This window comes from Cygnus olor, chromosome 26 (assembly GCF_009769625.2).
Source record: "Cygnus olor isolate bCygOlo1 chromosome 26, bCygOlo1.pri.v2, whole genome shotgun sequence".
Taxonomy (NCBI): domain Eukaryota; kingdom Metazoa; phylum Chordata; class Aves; order Anseriformes; family Anatidae; genus Cygnus; species Cygnus olor.
Window position 1 is genome coordinate 5,869,660 of NC_049194.1, and position 21,297 is coordinate 5,890,956.

Here is a 21,297-nt window from a genome sequence, read left to right on the forward strand (position 1 = left end):
GGATGCTCGGAGCCCCGCGGTCCGGGCACCCGGTGCGGGGCGGCCCCGAGGATGCGGGGGGAGCAACGGGGGGGAGGAAGGGAAGCCGGTGCCTCCTGCCCGGAGGGGTGGGGGGTGGGGGCGTGAGGCTGCGGGCGGCACCGCCACCGGGACCGGCCCCGCAGCGCAGCCCGGGACTGGGCGGAGGCGGGCCCGGGCGGGGCGCAGGAGCCGGCCCGTTCCAAACCCGCCCCCCGCCGCGGGGAGGAGGCGGTGGCCGAGTTCCCCCCCCCGTCGGCCCCCCTCCTCCCGTGCCGTGCCGAGCCGTGCTGTGCTCCAGCCGTGCCGTGCCAGAGCCGAGCCGTGCCAGAGCTGAACCGAGCCAGAGTGAGCCGTGCCGGTCTGAACCCAAGCGTGCCGTGCCGTGCCGTGCCGAGCCTTCTCATGGCGGCCCCCGGTCCCACGCGTGTCCCGGTCCCGGCACGGAGCCGCCGCTGAGCGCTGCGCTCCGGCTCGGCGTCCAGGTAAGCCCCGCGGCGGGGACAGAGCACCTGTTCCGAGCCTGGCACGGATCCTGCCCAGGGCCGAAGGGGCTCCTCCGGGGACCTCAGGCGAGCCCCAGGACCCTGCGCCACGGAGGTGCTGAGCCCCGGTCCCGGGAGCCCCCACCGGACCGCGGTGGGACCGGGCCGGGGGCCACAGCCCCTCGCCTCGGGGGGGAGCAGCCCGAAAAACGGGGCTGGCCCCAGCCACCCACCTCCCGCTCAGTGCCGGGGCGGCCTTCGGGGCTGCTGAGGGAGTTTGCTTCATACTTGGAGACCGTCCCGCTGCGCAAAAACGCAAACACGGCGAGGACGGCTCAGGGTGCAGTTTGTTCACATGGGGGGGTGGGGTGGGGGGGGAGAAATGTGTCCTGTCTAAATATTAGTTTAAGAAACGGAAGGCTCTGCGGCCGGTCTGCCTGCATCTGCAACCCCGTCACCTTCTCCCAGCTCTAGCTGCCAGCGTTCAGCCGCCTCTGAGCTGCGGTTTCTGCATCCAGAGCTTAGCAGGGGCTGGGAGGCGAATTTAACCCCGGCATCGAGGGAGGGAATTTCCCGCTCTTGCTGTGGTCTGTACAAAGGCTTTAAAAAAACAACCTAGACCTCGGATGTCTTTATTGCACATATATGGTAGCTTGTAGCCAGCACTGATTTAAATCCTAGCATTGCTTGGGGAGCCAATCCACAATTTGGCGCTGGGTCGAGGGCATGCTTTATGGCAGTGGGAGGAATGGCTGATGGCTGTCAAAAGTGGCGTGTGGGTCCCAGCCACGCACTGAAGTCCTGGTTCTGAAGCCAGGATCACCTGTGGATCCCAAATTCAGACTCCCACATTCGTGTGTGCTCCCGGGTTTAAGAGCAGGAGTGGCTGAGATGCTGCAAGATGCAGAGCAGAGCAACCAGGTGGGGAAGCCGGGGGGGTGGGTGGGGGGGGTCTGCACAAGATTTTAGGAGGCTTGAGCACTTGCCTTTTTTTGTTGTTGTTTTTTTAAGCTGCCGCTTGTAACTGGGCCTCAGGTTCTGCCCCAGAGCCTCCTGCTACAGCACTGTCCCCAGTTGTGAAGCAGAGCTGGCGATACTGTGCGGGAGCCTTGCTCTGGGATGTGGCGGTTCCTGGTGCGAGCATCCTTGGGGGCATCACCGGACACCTACCCACTAGCCGGGGTGGGCTGCAGGTCATCCTATGCCTCCACCAGCAGGTCCAGTGCTGGGCTGTGGGGAAAAGAGACTTTTTTTGTTTCTACATCTCATGTTTTTTTAATAGCACTGGATCTTGGAGTGCTGGCTCAGTCCTGGTCCAGCTCTTGCCTTGCCTGCAGGGAGGAGCAAAGGAGGTGCAGTGCACCCCTGGGGGACACTGTGCCGTATCCCCCTGGCTGTGCAGTGAGCCACAGCTGCAGCCGCTCAGAGCAGGATTTGTCATGCAGAGGAGGCAGTTGCTGTGCTGGGGCCGGGCTCCTCTTGGGCTGCGGGGCTGCAGAATTTGGTAGGGTGAGGATAGAACCCAGCACCCTTGTGGCATCCAGCCCCTGAGCCGTAAGCCAGAGGACCTGGCCCAGCTTTGCTGCGACACAGCCGGGGACAGGCAGGCTGGCGCTGTTCCAGCATCCCGGCTGCGGTGCCTGGGATGTGGGCACCCCTGGGTGCTCAGCGGTGCTGGGTGCGGAGCTGGGCTGGCAGCAGCTGCACTGAGTGCCCTCCCACGGTGCAGACGTGAATCACAGCTCAGTGCTCTCCCTGCTTGCCTGGCAAAACCCCACTCCCAGGGCTGTGCTGTGCTGCTACAGCTCTGTCAGGCTCGGTTCTCCGGAGTGTGCTTTTAAGGTTGACTTCCAGCTCTGGGGAGGCTGCGAGGAAGGATCTAAGATTTGCAATATCCACTTTCTGAGGCCAATGTAGCTTGTGTGTAGCCTGAAATGAAGCCCAGCCGGTAGTGTGGCCAGAGTAGGCATCACCTTGGCTATCCCCAGTGCCACATGCCATGCACATGCCTGGCGTGGTGGCATTAAGCACATGGTGCAAGCAGCTTCCTATCCAGAAGGTCCCCATCCTGTGACGTGCCCATGCAGGGGTGGGTTTGGGGTCACGAAGACCTGGCAGCTGCCTGGTGATGCCAGCCTCCCCCTCCAGAGCAGCCTGTGGTACCCAGTGGGGCCAAATCTCGACTGAGCGGGAGATGCCGGGAGGGGGGAGGATGGGCCAGGCACGCAGTGCCCGTTGCGGGAGGTGCAGTCAGGCAGCTCAGGACTGGTGTGTTTTACCACTGTGTTTTTTCCCCTGGTGCCGCAGGCATTTTCATTGCTGGTCTAAGCTAAAGCACATGTGCACAGTCCTGCTGGCAGGAACCGACCCTTTGCAAAGCCCAACAGGGGCAGCAGCACATGGTCCTGCTCTGGCAGCTCTCAGGGCCCAGCTTGCTTGGGCTGGTGGCAAGGATCTCTCCCCGCACCCCCCACCCCCACCCCCCCAGCCATGCCTGGGGTCCCTCAGCACCCCCAAAAGTTGCTGCAGCGATGCAGGCCCGGGGTCTGGGTGAGGGGTCTACTCCAGCCCCACTGTTCGCTGGTCAGACCAGAGGAATCCCCCCCACCTCAGCTTTTTCTGTGATCTGGCCAGTTTGGAATGGTCTTTTCCCACTGAGCCTGGAGGAGGGGAAGAGAAAACCCGAACTTGCTCCTGCTGGTTGTGCCGGGACGCTCTTGTAGGAAGGAGCATCCCCAGCACGGGGAACGAGCCAGCCCCTCCACCACTGCCCGGGGAAGGGAAATGCCACAAGCAGTTTCACTCCCCTTGCTTCTTTGTCACGAAACCCGAAACGGGCTCACTTTGTAACTTAGCATCCAAAGAGCTAAATTGAAACAATCATTTGCCACTGCGTTGTTCTCAAATGATGACAAAAAGCATTTCCTTCTGCAGCTGTTCAAAGGCCATGTTGCCAGCATGTCCGTCCCCTAATAAGAAATGTCAGTCACATCACTGCTGGTTTTTGTGAAACATTTTGATTTGGATGGAACCACATTTTTCCAGCAGAATAGGTTTCCTTTGAACGTTATCCAGGCCGAGTGTGCAGGCACCAGGCTGCGGGGAGGTGGCAGCGCAGCCCTGCCTGGCCTCACTGGGGACGCAGTGCTGCTAGGGGCTGTATCCTGGCACAGCCCCGGCGCAGCAGCAGCAGCCTAGGGCAGCAGCTATGTTTCGCTCTGTTTCAGCAGCTCTTTGTGGCACCAGGACCTGGCTGCACAGTGCTCGGATTGCGACCGTGAGCTCTCCTGGGAGATGCCTGGTGCTGAGCAAGGACATTGCCCACAAGTGGAGTTTGCCATAACAGGGCTCCGGGCTCCAGAGAGCCCTCGAGTTCACCTTAGTGGGGTTTTCAGGCAGCGTTGGAGGGCTGAGGAGGTCTGCAAGCCCATCCCATGTCCTTCTCAAGGAAGAAAATGTGTCCCGGAAGGAACTGAGCAAAGCCAGTTCTCAAAGCCTATTTAAAGCAAGCAAACAGTCCATGGGATTTTGGGGATGGGCTGAGCAAGCAGCCAGCCCCAGAGCTTCCAGGGCTGGGGAGGGCTGACAGCCCAGCGCCCCTGCTCACTCCAGGCTCTGGCGGTTCTGTTTGGGCACCAGTAAACGCACGTTGGTTGTGTCCTGGGGCCAAGAGCCACTCCTGCCCATCTCTGGGGCTTGCTCACAGCAGCAGAGCTGCCTGCAAAAGCACTGAGTGCTCAAATCAGTGACCAGGCAACAGCTTCTGCATGGCTTTTGGTGGCTTCTTTGCTTTTAATGATGTTGTTGTTGGCTGTGGCCAGACGGGGCTGGCGGGGAGCACGTGGTGTATTTATTGCCAGCGGTTGTTGCTCCCTGAACCTCCCCTGTAAAGCACCCGGGCTGTTGGACTTGGTGAAGATGGGTGATGGTCGAGCGGCTGCGCTGTTCCTGGCACCCCCGGGTGGGGCAGAGCCCCAGTCCTGCCCTTCAGCCCTCCTGGCCCCAGCAGGAGCATCTGTCTGAGCCCCCACATCCCCACCACCCCATCCCAGTGGCACCATGGTCCCCGAGTGGTGGCAGCATTGTGAGGAGCAGCCAGGGGATGCTCCCAGCAAGGCACCATGGGGACATTTCGTGTTTCCCTGGGGCTTTCCCTCTCTGCTGCCCTCTCCAGGGTGAACAAAGAGGCAAATGGCATCCCCCCATGCAAGGCAGGGAACCGATGCTGGTGCCACGGAGACAAACCGTAGCACCCTTAGTCCCCTGATCAGGCGCTCTGTCCCGCCCAGGGCCACCAGCCCCTGTCCCTGAGGAAAGGCTCACTTCCGATTTAATAGGGCAGCTGCTGTCTTCGTTAAGTGGTGCTGGCTTATTAAGAGTGCATTTTTGAGGCTTAGCAGCTCCACAGAGCCATCTGGGAGGGACGGTGCCAGCGGCGGAGCCGCTGCACGTGGCTGGAGGAGGCAAGAGTCTGCCGCCAGCTCTGCTGAGCCACACTGGATGCAAGTGCCATGGTCCCAAGCCCCAGCAGGGGATGATGCTCCTGTTCAGTGCCCACCCACATCTGGGGAGGCAGCCTGGGGGGCTGCAAGGAGCCAGTCAGGATCTGGGTGGCATGAGCCTGCTGAGCAAGGAGCCAGCGTTATGGGGCAGTGGCGGCCGGGACCCCATGGGATGCTGGCAGTGCCATGCCCCTGGAAGAGCATCGCTCGGGGTGCGAGCTCCCCATCCTGGGGCTCGCAGGGTATGGGGTCTGGCTCCCACCCTTCTCCAGGAACGGATCAGGGACGGATGATCTTGTCCACGGGGCTGGCGGCTTGGCCGTGCCTGCCAGCTCTGCTCCCACAGGCAGCACAAAGGAGATGTGCAGCAATCCCTCTTCCTGCTGGGGCTCTTCCTCCAACCGCCATGCCGTTATCTTCCAGCAGCGCTTTCTTTAATTTCCTATTGCCACGGGCAGTGCCAGCAGCCCCGCCGCAACATCTGCCCCTTTGCAACGCCCCGCACGGTGAGGGCTGGAGCAGGGCTGCCCAGGCCACAGATAGGTACGGGGAAGGTGAGGGGGGTCTGGAGGTTGGCATGGGCCACAGCCAGGGAAATTGGGGTTGTGCTTGGCAATGCAAGGCAGGTGGGAGGCCGAGGGGGGGGGGGGACAAGCTGTTGGGGAAGGACTGATGGCCATTGCCCTCCTTGTCCTGCTCAGGCCATGCTCCTGCCTCTGCTGGTACTGATCCCGAGCAGCAGGAGACACAGCCAGGCAGGACAGACCGGAGTGTCACCATCCTGGGACCTCTGGGGCTTGGTGGCAGGGCTCAGAGAGTGAAGTGCTGCGCTTCTGGAATCTGCGTGGCTCCTCCTAGCCCACGCGGGAAGCCCTGGACCAGGAGGACATCGGGCAGGTCGCGGGGATGCGGCTGACTGCTACAGGCAGCACTGCCGCGGTGTGGTGCGGCCGCATCGGTGTCTGAGCATGCAAAGGTCCAGGCGGCCGTGACGTGCTGCGCCGCGCAGCCCCACTGCTATTTACCCTGCTCCTGTCGTCTGCAGCCCTCTTCATCCCAGCATCTCCCAGCTTTGAACCTCCTCCAAACCAACCTTTTGGGGTTGCCGAAATTTCCGTTCCCAGCGTGCCGCTGTTGCCGTCTCGGGAGGAATTCCTCATTTGTTAGCTCTGGAGCAGCGCTAAGTGCTTCAATATGTCGGCAGCTGCTGCTGGAGTCGGACAGTAAATGCTAATGTGATATTAGGCTATGCACCGTCCAAAACCCACGGGAAGGGTTTAGTGCAAATTGGATTTACAAACCTCTATTGGGTCTCCCTGCCCTCAGCAAAGCATTGTAATCCCTGGTGGGCACCTTGACAAGCCTGATCCTTCTGTGCAGAAACAACAGATATCAGGAAAAGGGCAGCGGAGACGGAGGGATTCCCCAGTGCCAGGCTTGAAGTGGCATCACGAGTGCCTGCGGTCTTGCTTTCGCCACCCTGTTCGTCAAGGTGGTGGGAACTAATATGTGGTGTCCCTCAAGGGCCGTCATGCTCCAAGGGCATTTTTGCAGTGGGGAAACTGAGGCATGGTGCAGCAAGGCCACCCGCCATGTGCCATGACGCTGGCTGGGGCTACAAAGAAGGAAAACTCTGCCAAGTGGAGAAGACAAGAGTGGCCATAGGTGATGTTCCCCTGGCATCCCACTGCCCCTGTGCTGCTGTGCCTGCCTGGTCCCACTGTGGCTTCCCCTGGCTGGGGCAGGAGGAGGCTCTGCCCTGTCTGGGGCCAGGCGTCATGGCAGTGTGTAGACACTAGCAGTGTCGAAACTGGCCCAGAGGAGAGCACATCTGGGGCCCGGGCTCAGTCCCTCTGCCAAAATTTAAGCTTTTAACCCTATTTCCTGAGGCACTGGGATTGTTCAAACAAGCCACAGTAATTAGTTTCCTTCAAAAAACCACCCCTTTCTGGCATCACATGGTTATTTAGTGTCAGAGGGTGGCTTGTCACTCCAAAAAAACCTGTCGTTTGGATCAGGTTTTGGCAGGAGTGGGACATTTGGGGCTGCAGAAGTTCTTCTGGGCAATGCAGGAGGCTGTGGTGGGTGCTCAGGCCAGGCTCATGGCAGCGCTGTTTGCCAGCACCCATGGGTGCCTGTGCACTCTTGCTGGTGTTTTTTTGGCTCGAGTTATCACTGATTTCCTGCAGGGCTACAGGAACCGTCCTGGGTTTGCTGCAGGGAAAGATTCTGGGGAGAATTCTCCTGAGATTGACAGGAAGGATTTCACACCATATTTTTTATTTTCTCTGCCCACTAGCAAACAGTCATTTCTGTGTTGTTGTTGATTTTGTTTGTTTGTTATCTCAGCATTTTGTTTTGCAGTCTCTGTTTATTCCCACCTTGCTCCCTGCCAGAGGAGCGATTTCACGTTGTCACAAGCCATGCTCCCTGCTCTGGCTGACGCTGAGCGATATAATCAGGAAGCATTTTCCTGTAATTTTATCTCTAATTACCCATCTCTTATCACAAAGGGCGGCTTCTGCTGCTGCTTGGAACTGACTGACTCAGCTTATAAAGGTTATAAAAGGCTTTAAAGGAGTCACCCCCTTGGCAGAGGTGCCAAGTGATGGGGACATCGGCAGGGACATTGCCAGGTGGTGGGGATGAGGGCAACTGAGGTTTGCTCCATCCCCATCGGTGCCGCAGGCTCCTGGGCTGAGGCCAAGAGAATGGGGCTGTGGTGGGGCCATGGGATGTCCTGTGGCTGCCAGCTCCATGGCTGGGTGACATGGCACCCTGGGTGGGGAGGTGGCAGCAAGGTGGCTGCCTTTAAGCTGCTTTCGCTCCCTGAAGTCCGAAGCGAGGGAAGCAGTGGCAGTATGGAGGGGACAAGAGCGTGGCCGCTCAGTCTGGTGGCAGCAACCTGGGGGCAGCTCAGTGGGGCCAGGAAGCTGCGCCCCAGCCTGGCTGCTTGCTCTGAGACCCCACATCCACAGTCAAGCCTTGGCATCTCTCCACTGCAGTGGCTTGGTGCGCAGTGTGGATGCTGCTGCTCCATCCCTCTGCCCTCGGCTGCATCACACGGGCTTGGCAAGGCCTTTTATTAATTTAATTTTAACCATGGTGGCTTTGTGGGGTTTGTTTTGTTTCGTTTGGTTTTGGGATTTTAATTTTTTTTTTTGCCATCTGTTTAAAGGGACGTAAACCAATCCTGTCCTGATTCAGGCTGAATGTAGATGTCATGTCAGTGTGGGAGCAACGCAGCTTGCTGCGGCTTTGCATGCTTGGCCGCTGGCCTCTGCACCGCCAGCAGTGCCTGGCCCCTCCTGGCCTCCTCCTAGCCCCTATGGCTTCTGCAGAGGCTGCGGCAGGGCAGGGCTTCTGCGGGCGCCCAGAGCAGCAAGGGGACAAGGGCTGGCTTCCCTGCGGTCGGCCCTTTGGGAGGTGAAGGAGGGAAAGTGGGGCTGCAGGGAGAGCTCTGGAGCTCCTCGTGCCAGGCCGGTTTTCACTTAGGCAAAAGCAGAACCATGTGGAGCGTGGGCTCTGGTTTTAGTTAGAGCCTGTGGGGAGAGCTGGGGAGGGAGTGAGCGGCTGGAGACCGGCGGCCGCTGTGTGGTTGGAGACTCTCCCTGGGCACCGCTGATTTTTGCCTTTGAAGTGCTGAGCAGCCCCAGAGCCCTCACCCCGCCTGGGTGCCTGAAATCCGCGTGTGGTTCTTGTAGGGTGCCCCGTGTCCCTGGCTGCTCTCTGTGAGGGGTCACCAGCATGGGGACGGTGGCGCTCATCCTGTGTCCCCAGAGCAACCCTCAAAACAGAGCTGGAGATGAGAATATCTTCTGTCTTCCTCTCCTTACTGCCTACGATTACTGTCAAAAGAGCAGGAAAATTCAACAGTTAAGCTCAGATCAGGGCTTGGTGCATTTTTCCTTTTGATGCTCCCCGTTTTTCCACCAGTTTTGCCATTTTGGGGCTGTTCTGACCCTGCAACGTTGGCGGTCTCACTGCAGCCTTTCTCAGTACAGCATCCACCCTGCTGCTTTCAGATGCACCGATGCCATTTGGGGGCTGTATTTCCAAAGAGTGGGTCAGGAACTTAGCAAACATTTGGGGAAAAGTCTGTCTGGACACCATGGTGTCCCCATCCCCAACATCAGCATTTTGGCCTCTGGGAGCTGCTCACTCTAGAGGCTTCTCCAGTGCCGTCCTTGGTGTGGGGCCATGCTGGGAACCCAGGGCTGGAGGATCTGCAAGCACCACAGCCCCGGAGCTGCTCTGCTGCAGCATGGAGTCGGGATGGAAATTGTTTAATTCCTGCAGAGTGAGTCATGAGGAGCGAGGATTTCAAAGCAGCTTGGCTCCCATGTAAGGCACTAAAATAAACAGTGTGGCAGGTGGAAACTCTCTCTGATGTCCCGTCAAGGCCTTGATCTTTCCAAGTGTTTCATTTGCCAAAAACCTCGGCCACTCTATGGTCTCATCCATTCTCATGGCGTGGCCGAGTCTGAGCGCTTGAAAATAATGAATCAATGCCCAGAAGCATGAATCGACTGAAAATTTATGACATACTTACAATATAATGTCTTTTGGATGCTCTGGCTTCTGGGCTTTGAAGCCCAAGGACCAAAAGTTTGCACATCTCCTCTTCCCCCTCCCTCTGCCCAGGAAGTAGGATTTAGGGTAAAAGAATGAACCCTGGCTTCTGCCCCTCACCTTGCACCATTGGGAGCTGAGTATTTGAGGAGCTGGCAGACACCTGAAGCACATTGTGGGAGTCTGCTTGAAAACTGAATGTGGTTAGGAAAGCAAGAGCTCTGAGATAAACCTGAGAGCATGAGAAGCAGGCAAAGCCCAAGCAGCCCAAAATACGTTTGGGTTCTGTGCTGTCTGTGGAATGGGAACGCTGCTTTCCCGTTTCTCAGGGAAAGGCAGCAGAAACTCCAGTGCTTGGAAGCTGGAGTGAAGAAAACTCTGACTGGAAATCAGGCTCTGCTGATCCTGTGTTTTACTGAGCAGTGGGGGCAATGAAGCACTGCAGAGGGGTCTGTAGGGCTGAGGGGTGGACTTGCTCCTTCGGGTGGAAATTGGAAGACCTGCTAGGAGCAAGGCAGAGGTGCAGAGAGCTTGCCCCATGGCTCGGCCGCAGCAGAGGGGAGCCAAGATCATCATCTGCTTCTCTCCAGTCTCAGCAAGTGATGAGCCTTGGCCGTGCTGCTGTCTGTTGTTTTTCGTGAAATTTCCAGTTTGTCAGGACATGGATCCTCATCTCTTCCACCTGTGGAGCATCTGTGGAGGAGGCTGATGGAGCATGGGCTTGGTTTTGGTGCTTGGCTCCTGCAAAGTGGGGCTGATGGAAGGGTTTTCTCCTTCAGGATTGAGTTTCCTGCTTGGCAGCAGGCACAGCGTGGCTGGATTTGTACAGTCAAATTGATGGATTATCAGGAGGATGCAGGAGAATACGGCACTTTTGGGCTGTTCTCCAGAAAATGGGAGAGAAAAGGCCTTTGGCCTTTCATCAAGCCCAGGAGCATAATGGGGCTGTAACGTAGCTGCGAGTGCCCAAACCCTGCCAGGACTCAGCCCCAAAACCTCTTTGCAGCAAGCCAAGGGCATGGGTCCCCACGCATTGCTGCAGCATGGCCGTATGGCAGGGCTGATGTAAACGCACAGGAACAGCCTGCAGTGGCAACAGCCCGTGAAACCATTGCTGCCTGATGGGGTTTGGATCCCAGAGAGCTGCAGCAAGAGTGGAGTGGGGTGCCTGGGGCATGCTCGGTTTGCCTGGGGACAGGAGGGTATTTGGTGCAGCTGCACGAGCACCGGGCACTCTCTGCCAAGGCTGTGTCCCTGAGCCATCCTAGCCCCACACCCTCATTTCTACAAAATGGCTTTGAGCCAGTGGGACAAGCTGCAAGCATGGAGCCCAGTGGCGGTTCTGTATGTCTGGGGCACGGCATGTGGCAGAGCCTGGCCCCGGGGACTTGTGACAGTCACCCTGCCCTGCTGAGCATGTCGGCCTGGGTCTGGTGATGCTAGGCAGTGCCTGCGCCTTTGCATTGCAGAGAAATGGCAAAGAGACTGGAGCAGCAGCAGCAGCGAGGCCCTGCTGGGACCGCAAGGTCTGGGCTGGGAAGACCCTGATGTTTCCTTGCTGGCTGTGCCAGTGGGACCAAACTTTGGGCACCACAAACGCTCATCGCAGCAGATCCAGTCCTTGGGGTGCCCCAACTTCTTCTGCAGGAGGGAAGAAAAGGGAGAAGGCTATGGGGATGGGGAAGGGGACAGGGAAGGGGCTGTGCCTGGTGGGCTTTCCCTGATGTCTGAGCAGGGCCCAGCAGAGCAGTGCCACCCGTGGAAGCAGCTGGGGGCCGGTGCCTGTTGGTGTGGGGCTGTCCAGTCACAGCTTCGTGTCAGAAGCCCTGAGCCCTCACAATTATTTATTGTTGCTGGGACTGGGTTTAGAATAGGTGGAAACCAAAAAGACAGGAGGGCGCAGTTCAAGCTTCAGCCTGGGTGAGTCATGGGCTGCGATGCGTGTGTGTGCTTTTCCTTTTCTCCCCCTCGAATTTCAGCTTTCCCCATGGGTTGCCACATGTGGGCTGTGGCTTTTTAGAGCAAGAGAAACTGAAGGCAAAGACTGGAATATATATATATATATTATTATTGTTTTGCACACTGGAGTCAGGGTTCTGGTCTTTTGAAAGGTCACCAGCAAGCGGGTGGGGGACACAATTTCTGGCTGCTGCCAAAATAGGAGGCTGTTTTATGGGATATGCGGCAAGGCTGAAACTGCCCTGCTAAAATGTTATGGTCTCAAAATGACCCAGAGGCCCTTCCCTGCAGCTGACTGGCCATGTGGTGCTGCCCCTGCCCCTGCCCCTGCCCCTGCCCACAGCCTCTCCTGCCTGGCTCGGACCCTGTACTACCGCTGTCGGAGTGGCACCACGAGCCATGTCCCTTCCCCGCATCCAAAGCTGCCGCTGCATGTTTCCCTTGAGGCAGCTGTTTCTTCCTAAGGCTTTTATTCCCCTTCACTTTGCATGCTGTCTGAGAGTGAACTGCAATTTTCTCAGCCCTGCGTGCTTTAGCAGCCATGCCCTGATGCCTCGCTGGGATCTATTTGACACCCGTGAGTGTTTTTGGTGCCTGTTCCCCACTCCTGCCAGTTGCTTGAGCTCTTGACTCACAGGCGAAATCTCAACTTGAAGGCACTTAATCATTGTGATTAATGGTGGGGCAAACACCCAATGGCCACAGTCATCCTCCCTGTGGCAGCTTTGCTGGGGCCCTTGGGCCAGCACCGTCCACCCTGTGTGTGCCCACCCCATGAGCCAGCTGCGAGCACTTGCCCCGACTCGTGCAGCCACGGCACGAGTTTTGCAGCGGGTGCTTATCGGCTCGGTGTCTCAGCCAGCACTGCCTCCTGGTACCACGGCAGGATTTCATGCTCTTACCTCCTTATATGGCTAAACTATTCTTTTTCTATCTTGGCATTGTTTATAGCCCAGTTGAAAATATTTAGACTCTGGCTGGGTTATACAATTATCTTGTAACCTACAGGGCATGTAATTACTATTAGTTAACATGTAATTATCTGCATCCTGTAAAATAAAGTGTTGCTGGCAATGGGACAGCATTCTCGTTGTTTTCCACAATAATGGTAAAAGTGAATCTGTCAAATTCCATTTTAAAATAAACATTTTCCCCCAGTAAATTCTATTTGGCAAATATTGCTAAACTGGGCAGTGGGTTTTTTTTTTTCCCCTTCTCTTCTTCCCCCTCCCATCCCCTCCCCCCTGTGGAAAATTTATTTAAAAAGGAGAAATGTTTGGAGTTTGCGAGGAGCTGAAATGAGAAAAAGGGGCTGGGAGGCAACTGCGAGTCAGTGCCGCTTTCCGACGGCTGGCATTGATGGGGATTTAATGGCTGACAGCTCGCCAGCAGGCATTCGGACCCGACCTCCCACGGCCCAGCAGGGTTGCGCTGGCGCCTCTCAAATCCTACCACGTCCAACCTGCTTTGGATGGACAAAATCCAGCGGTGTCAGGTAAGGGCATCTGCCGCCTCGTCCCAGCCGCCTGCAAGGTTTGTCTCCCGCGCTGCAGCCCCGAATTTTGGCCTGCCTGTGGTCCCTGCGTGCTGGTGCTGCTCCTGCCCACTGCGTTGCTGGATGCCGGGATGCACCAGGGCTGTTCTTGAGGTTTTTGTGATTTTTTGCTAGTTTTGACAGAGCGGGGGCAGCCGTGTTGGTCCACTGGCGGGGCAGGGATTTGTGCAGAGGTCAGGCAGCGTAACCCTGAATCCCAGTGGGGTCTCGGCTCTGGGTGAGCCGGTGGCTGGCGGGGGCAGAGCAGGCTGTAGTGGGGCTCAGTGCGGGGTGAGGACGATGGAGCGGGGGTGGGACATGGCTTTGTCCGTCCTTTACTCACAGCCACCTGTTGGGGTATCGGCCCCAGCGCGACATGGAGATCCAGCCACCAGAAAGGAGGCTTAAATGCATCTGATGAGGCTGCCTGCTGTAAGGGATGCATGGGACGGGGACATCTCCTTGTCCCCGCTGTCACCAACTGGGACGCACCAGCCAAGAGCCACCTTTGCCTTTTCCCTGCACAGCACAGCCTGGGGCTGCAGCACATCTCTGTGCCTCAGTTTCCCCACCACAAAGCTGGACCAGTCTTGGGGGTGGAGGGGATGGGCTGGAGACACGGGGCTGGGGGTGAGAGAAGGGGCCACGGGCGAAGGCCGTATAATAAGGATATTTGTTTTGCCTGTTTTGCAGAGTTTCAATGTTCTGACTTGCTCTAAGATGAAGGTATGGAAGTTTGCAGCCATTGCATCGATGCTCCTCAGTTCCATGTTATCCATTTTAGTTTGTAGAGACATGTTCAACGGAAGCCGGACATACAGCCCCTTGCCTTCCTCGCTGTCCTCACGGGCATCCTCCTCATCACTGCCGGCGGCTCCGCGGAGACCCCCCCGGGCCCTGCCACGCCACAGCTCGCTGCTCGCCCAGTGTAAGCTGCTGCGCCCGCGCCCCGGCTGCTCAACACCAGCGGAGGCTGTTTTCGGCTTGCATGAGGCTGAGCCCATAGACGCCACCGTGGCCTCAGGTGTTCACCCAGGCGTGCTCACCCTGCTGCCTCCCTTCCCTCTCTTGCTCCTGCATCTGCGGGTTACAAGCGTTTAGCAAGGAGCCGGGTTGGGTCGGGAGGCACTGGTCCCTAGAAAACCATGCATGGAAAACGCAGCCTCCGGGCAACAAAGCTTCGTGCAAGCACATCAGCTCTTCATGCAGGGAAACCAAATGCAAACAGCTCATTTTAATGCAAAGAAGCTGCTTTTTTTTCTTTTTTTTTTCACCAAATGGCTTTTTTTCTTTTTTTTTTCTTTTAATTTCCATGCTGTTTTTAAAAATGCGAAATGTCAAATGGGAGCTCAAAGCAAGGGTGAACAGCTCCATCCTGCTGTGAGGCAGCGACTTCCCCCAAAGCTGCGCTCGTCCCTTTGCACTTGCTGGAAATCCCAGGCATGTTTGCTTTTATTCCAAACGAGAAGAACTTCTTTTTGGTTTGAAATTTTGAAATTGATGACAAGCTGTCAAATTATGCTTTTCTCCTCGTTTCCATGCTTCTCCTGGCACTGCGTTGGACCAAGCCTAGCCTCAGAGTTAGGATAAAGGGACAAAGATGCTGCCAGCAGTGTTGGACACTGTCTGCTTGTTGGCCATGGCCATGGTTGTGTGCATAGGGATTTTGTTAGGCAGCCCTTTCGCTGAGGCAACAGGGAATCATCACAAATATTCAATTTGTTGGTGTTTCTCACCACCCCATCGTGGCTTTTCTGCAGCATCACCTCGTGGTGGGGACCAGGCAGTTCACCCACGTTTTTGCACATCTGCAAGTCAGGGTGATGCCACCGAGGACCGTCGCTGGCACCATTAATTCCCCTGTGCTGCTTGGTGCAGGTGCGGGGTCCTCCCGTGTCCACCTGCAGGTGCCAGCACCCGCCCGTGCCCCCATTGCTGCTCACGCCCCGGTGTCATGCTCCTGCTGGAGCAGCCCTGCTGCCTGATCCCTAGCCACAGCAGTGCTGCCACTGGCCATCTGGAAAACACGAGCACAACACATAGTAGTACTGCTTTCAGTCCCCCAAATTTCACTTTTAGGCATGCGCTTGATGTTGTGCAGGGAAAGAGGCTGTTTGGGACAGCTCTGGGCAGGGGAGAAAACAGACAATAGAAAGAAAGGGGAGGGAGTTGTGTGTGTTTTTTTTTTTGTGGGTCCTGACTTTTTGCAGGCAGTGGTGGTGGCAGCAGCACAACAAGGAACCTCCATGCATGCAGGGTGCGACCTGGCCGGGGCACTGAGTGGCCCTGCAGTGGCTACTGGCCCTGTGTCTTCCCTGTCCTCACTGCCAAGGGCTGGTTCAGGCAGCCACTGTGGTTTAGCAACATGTTGTCGAGCTCAATTTTGCAATTTTCTGTGAAACCTTGCATGGAGGGAGCAGGGAGCCAGCACTGGGGTACATCCACAGCTCCGGGGGACACCCACCAGGGGGGACACCTGCTAACGGCCGCCCCTTTTCTTGCAGACAGCAGCTTGTTCGAGAGCTACACGGAGGGGGAGATCCGGCAGCTCATCTCGGCACTGGTGGAGCGCTACAGCCAGGCTATGAACTCAGGCGGCCATGAGCTGCCGCTCTTCCCCAAGGCGGGCAACCGCATGAAGCGCGCACGAGCTCGCCACAAACCCTGCGCCCTGAAAGAGTTGGAGGTAAGCGTCAGCGAGCTGGGCCTGGGCTATGAGTCAGATGAGACGGTGCTGTTCCGCTACTGCAGCGGCACCTGTGATGCAGCCGTCAGGAACTACGACCTCTCGCTGAAGAGTGTACGCAGCAAGAGGAGGATCAGGAAGGAGAAGGTCCGGGCTCGGCCCTGCTGCCGGCCGCTTTCCTATGACGACGACGTCTCCTTCTTGGATGCCTACAACCGCTACTACACCGTCAACGAGCTCTCGGCCAAGGAGTGTGGCTGTGTGTGAAGGGTCGGGGTAGCCAGGCGGAGGCGATGCCCCAGAACCACCGGCAGCGAGGCCAAGGGGCCACGGTCTGTGGTGAGGATGGGGATGGGCCCTGTACCGCTGCCTGCCCCAGGGCCTCTCCCCATTTGGGGCAGTGGCGGCTGTGGGAGGAGAAGAGACTGCGATGCTCGTTTATCCCCAAGCGCTGCTTCCTGGCTCACATACACGTGTGATGTGACTGTACAGGACTGTAAAGGAAGCTGTAAGTGCCGTCGGAGGCTGCAGTCATTGAGGGGTGGTCTGGGGGTGCCAGTGGGTGTGCAACACATGCGCAGGGTGTGCTGTGCATGCAGGGCACTTCGCAAGCTTGGGGTGCGTGCACATGGGGTGTGTTGAACACAGCGTGTCACACGTACGGGGGACATCACCAGCTGAAGGGAAGGGGGTGCAAAGCAGGTGTGAACTGCACGGAGGTGATGAGTCCAGGGTGCTTGGGGCGGCAGGAGCAAGAGGCTGCACTGCAGGGCTGTGCAGGTGGTGCCATGGTGCTGGACAGGATGTGCTACATGCACAGTGCATGTTACGGGGGGTGTTACGGGCACAGGGAGTGTTAAACAGCTGCGGGTGCCCTCAGGCGGGGGCTGAGCCCCACGGGCTGAAGCTGACCTGTGTGTGGGGTTCCCTGGTTTCACTGCAGCCATGCAGGGGTCCCTACGCTGCACAGGGGTGGTCCCATGCCCCCAGATTCCCTGGTGTGGAGCAGAGCTGCACGGATACCGGTTTGTGCTATGGGGAAAGGGTCTGGCTCCGCTCCCTGTGCCCGCTTGTGCCCTCTTTGTGATCACCTCACACTCCACAGCCTGGGCTTGTCTTTTTAAAACTCGGGATAATCTGAAGTAACTGGATTAACCTCTCAACCCCTCTGCGGGCAGTGGGGCTGGAGATGTGCCACCACCAGGGAGGGGACAAAGCACCACGAGGCCACTGGCAAAGCTGGGTTGGCAGCGTGGCTGGGAGCACCCATGGTTTGGGATCCCCCGAAAGCCAGACTGGCCCTGCCAGATGCAGCACGGGTGTAATTCCCATCGCCTTGCAGGGCGGTGGGGCTCGAATTGTGCGCGGGAGAAGGCTCAGGCCTGGGCTTTGGCTACGGTTCGCATTTACAGCAGTGTCACTCTTGTTTACTCTGCGGAGAAATAAATGAGACCGCAGACTTTTGCATTCTCTGGGCAGGCTAAATTTGTTGCCTGGGATTGATGGGTTTTCTCCCCTTGGCCTTCTTCCCAGAAAAAGCAAATCATAAACAGACGAGAATATTGGTGTCATGTCCTGGGCATTAACCACCGCGAGTGAAAACGCTCTGCTCATAGCCCTGATGGCAGTGGTGGCCCCGCTCCCAGCCCAGCTGTGTGATGGAGCAGGGAGCAGTTGTGCTGCTCCAGGGGCTATGTGGGATTTTGGGGTGCAGACCCGGGACACGGCAGCCCCCCCCTGACAGGGCAGGCAGCGGGAGGCTGGGGGGGGCGGCAGCGGCCTGACCCCTGCACGGGGCCGGGCTGGCTTTGTGCTTTCCATCCAGCGGCCGCTCTTGGCTGAGCGGAGCCAGGATGTAGCGACGCAATGTAAACACCATCCTTCAGCAGGGCTGGCCATGCACCCAGCGTCCCCGTGAAAGCAGCCTGCATTCTGTAACGCTGAGTTTTCCCCCTCACCACTGGGAAAAGGAGACGGTGCCGCGGGCATGGGGTGCGAAGCCTGTCTGTGGGGCACTGGCACGGGTGGATGCACCCTGGGACACAAAGGCTGCTGAGATGGCAAAAGCTGTGTGACATTGCAGGTGCGCGGAGCTGGCTGCTCACAAAATGCTTTTGCAAAGTGCTGCAGCACCGTGAGGGCTGCATGGGAGGGGAATGAGAAAGATGCCCCCCAAAATAAGCAGCCAGGGGCTGTGCAGTAGGAGTAGAATGGAGGCAGCGGAGGGGCACTATCAGTGTGGTTGCTCATGGCAGATAAGCGGCTCACTCCTGACTGAAAAAAAATAAAATACACCCAAATCTAATAATAATAACGGCACTCTCAAGGGCTTGGGTGCTTTCCAGTTCTTACTACTATAAAACTAAAATTAGTTTTGTTGCAGAAGCCTCCAGTTAAAAAAAAAAAGTCAGGAACTCGAGCGCTAAAGGAAGGGAAGGTGCTGCAGCAGCAGTGCAGCACCGGGCCCCATGTAAGGAGGGTTTGCAGCTGGGTTCTCTGCAGCTGCCCCTGCCTGCATTATCCTGAGCCCAGGGAGGTGCTTGTGGGATTTCATAGCTGCTGCATTGCCCAAGTGTCTGTTTACAGCCTGTTTGTGGGAAGTTTTGAGAAATATCAGAGGGTTTTAGGGTGCTGCAATGTGCAAGAGCTCAGCAGTGCCTGCTGAGAGCAGACCTGGCATGAGGTATGAGGCCAAAGGTCCCATCCTCATGCTCGCCCCTGGCTGGGAGCAGTGCGGAGGTGAGGAGGCTCGGGCACCCCAGCCCCTCCAGCTGCAAAACCCTCCCTGGCGCACCCATGCATGGCACATGTCCAGCTTGCAACCCCAAAAGTTCGGGCCCATGAGGGAAAACCCAATGCACTGCGTGCACGCTGCAAATCAATGCAAAAAACTGTGCTGAATCTTTATCTCCCTCCCCCCCCACCGCCCTTGTCTTTTTCACCCCATCAGCATCCCGCCTGCGCAGAGGAGCAGGGGAAGTGGCTGACATTCACTGCTGACGGTGCAGCGGCCGAGTGCGCTGAGTGCGGGGTTTTTGGAGTGCAGCTGGGCTGCAGCTGGGCTTCACAGCCACACGACTCCTGGAGAAGTACCGGGGCTGAGCGCACCCGTTGCAGCTGTCGCCTGAGGGTGGTTTTGGCTTGCGTGTCGCTGTCGTGCGTATTGCTTGGGGCTGTCCTCTTGGTGACACTGAGTCCCCCTGTGCCGCTGCAGGAGCATCACCCAGCCCGCATAGTCCTGTGCTGTGCCGCTGCTGCCTGGGCAGGGAAATGTGGTTCCAATAGAAATACTGATATTTCCCTAATGCTTTCCATTTCTATGGCCCTCTCTGCTGTAATAGGAGCTGGAGCTGTCTGTAAGAATGTCTACAATGCAGAAAAGGCAAAAGGATGGAAAATTCCCTCCTCAGAGCTACAGCGAAACCTCGTCTGGCTCCGTTCCTTGTCATCCCATGCATTACTTATTGTTAATAATAACAATGGTGTGTCACATCTGTTGGGGGGTGGTTTTAGGATTTTTGTGTGTCTCTCCTTGCAGCTTGCCTATCCACTGCTGCAGCCTTGCTTCAGCATCACCCACAAGGGCAGGAGGCAAGGGTGTTTCGCAGCGTTTGAAAACTCAGGAGGTTTGGAAACACAACGAGATGTTTAAAACTATTCTGGTGGTTGTGACAACGCAAAATATGAGTGTTATGTTATCCCGGCTCTCCAACAATGAGTTATGGGACGTTTCATTGTGTTTTACTATACACATCTCTATACGAACGCGCCTGTGTTTGTGTAATGCTGGCCGGTGCCGGAGGCGCGCGAGGCGCAGCAGCGCTGGCTCTGGCTCGGCTCCGCCTGTCACTTGCATCAGTCGGGATCCCATTTGCTGACAACGGGCTCACTCCCGATTTGGTATCTGTGAGGGGGAAATGGGCCTAACATCATTGTTTCCACTCGATGAAAGCACTGGCAAACGTCGTGTTCCTTATTTAAACAGGTCCAGAAACTTGCTGGGAAGAAATCATTTTTCCCAGTTTATCAAGACAAATTATTTTTCGTTGGTATTCAAAACCTCAGCCTTCTTCTCTCAATAAATAGGGCTACCACATGTTTTTGTTCTTGGTTAAACAAGGCGTAGCCTCAAACTTGAGGCCCAAGAAGAGGAAAAAAAAAAGGAAAAAAGGGGAAAAAAAAAAGCAGAGGTTTGGCAGCTGCAGGTAGGAGCAGGGTGGGCACGAGTGGAGGCAGCCCCGTCTCCATGACTCTGCTCGGCACTGTCTGCGTAAATCCATTTCCCTTCTGGTATTGTTGGGTCTGACCGACCATCTGCAGAAGTTGATGCAATGCATCTATATTTTAGATACGCTCTATTTATTCAAAGTAACTTATGTTATTTATTTAGATACCATAGTGTGCCATCTACGTAATGCGTTCTTTCTCTCTCTTTTTTTTTTTATTAATATTTTATTTATTGATCCAAATGGTGCCAAGTGCAGTTTACATTTATTACATTTTTACCATTTATTCTAAACAATGGGAAAAAGTACAGTATGATTTTTTTTAAACAAACATAAACTCGGGTGTGATGCTGTTACATACTCATGGTAAAGTGAAAATAAAAGGAGAATTACATTGATTTCTCTGTGGTTCATCTTTTACTGCTGCCTATGTGTAAATGATAGCAGCACGGCATTAGGATGGGCAGGGAAATGGGAAATTTAGCTTTTCTTTCCGGAAAGCAGGGAGGAGTGGCAGAAGCTCCAGTTTCCTGCCAACAGCCCCCATTTCTTTTATTCCATCATCATAAAACAATATTTATGCAAAACCACCAATTAAAAATGTTACCAGGACTGGGGCATTGCCTGCATAGGATATTGGTTTGGCCACATGAATCACTGTCCTTGCCCCCTGCTTGTAAAGGCTTTTTCAGTTGGGTTGGTGCAAAGGCTTGTTCCAGCCGAAGTGACCCATAGGGATGCACTGATTCTGACAAAATCATGTCCAAAAAAAGGAAAGAAAAGAAAAAAGAAGAGAGAAGAGAAGAGAGAAGAGAAGAGAAGAGAAAAGATGCAAGGTTTAGATAAGGTCAGCCAGAAAAACATTTCATTTGCTTATCCGGAAGCAGCACTGAGGTTAGAAGCATGTTTTATGAGGGAAAACACCTCACAGTCAGCAACAGGCACTGGCTGAGGCTTTGTTGCTCTTCATATTAGGATGATTATGATGGTTTATATTTCATTTTGGGGGAAATGCTGCAGTTTGGAATCCCAGCCAAGTTCAGCATGCAGACATGTTTCCATGCTGCGGGCATGGGCAGCGCTGTGCCCACCCCAGAGGGCATTCGAACCCTGCTTCGAACTTCCTGACCCCACTGAACAGGCATCAGCCTCTCACAGTGGTCACTGCCCCCACTGAACAAGTGCTGCCCCCAGTTATTGCATTGAGCATCTCCCGCATTTAATGTGTTGCTTGTTTTAACACATGATTAAGCCGTAAGTTGTTTACACTGCCACCACATTCATGGAGCGGTGGGAAGAGCCTGCAGCAGTGTCC

General features: G+C 56.2%; 1 protein-coding gene across 3 annotated transcripts; it reads left to right on the forward strand.

Moving 5' to 3' along the window:
- Positions 1-227: 227 nt before the first annotated feature.
- On the forward strand, positions 228-20,376 carry NRTN (neurturin). 3 transcript variants are annotated; one of them, XM_040537990.1, is made up of 3 exons: positions 228-503; positions 13,764-14,094; positions 15,575-20,376. In XM_040537990.1, the coding sequence occupies exons 2-3, from the start codon at positions 13,791-13,793 to the stop codon at positions 16,021-16,023; spliced, it is 753 nt and encodes a 250-aa protein (XP_040393924.1). In that variant the 5' UTR covers positions 228-503; positions 13,764-13,790; the 3' UTR covers positions 16,024-20,376. The 3 variants fall into 3 exon arrangements, with proteins under 3 accessions (XP_040393924.1, XP_040393925.1, XP_040393926.1); XM_040537991.1 differs by having other exon boundaries at positions 13,855-14,094; XM_040537992.1 differs by having other exon boundaries at positions 233-503; positions 13,764-13,998.
- Positions 20,377-21,297: the final 921 nt, after the last annotated feature.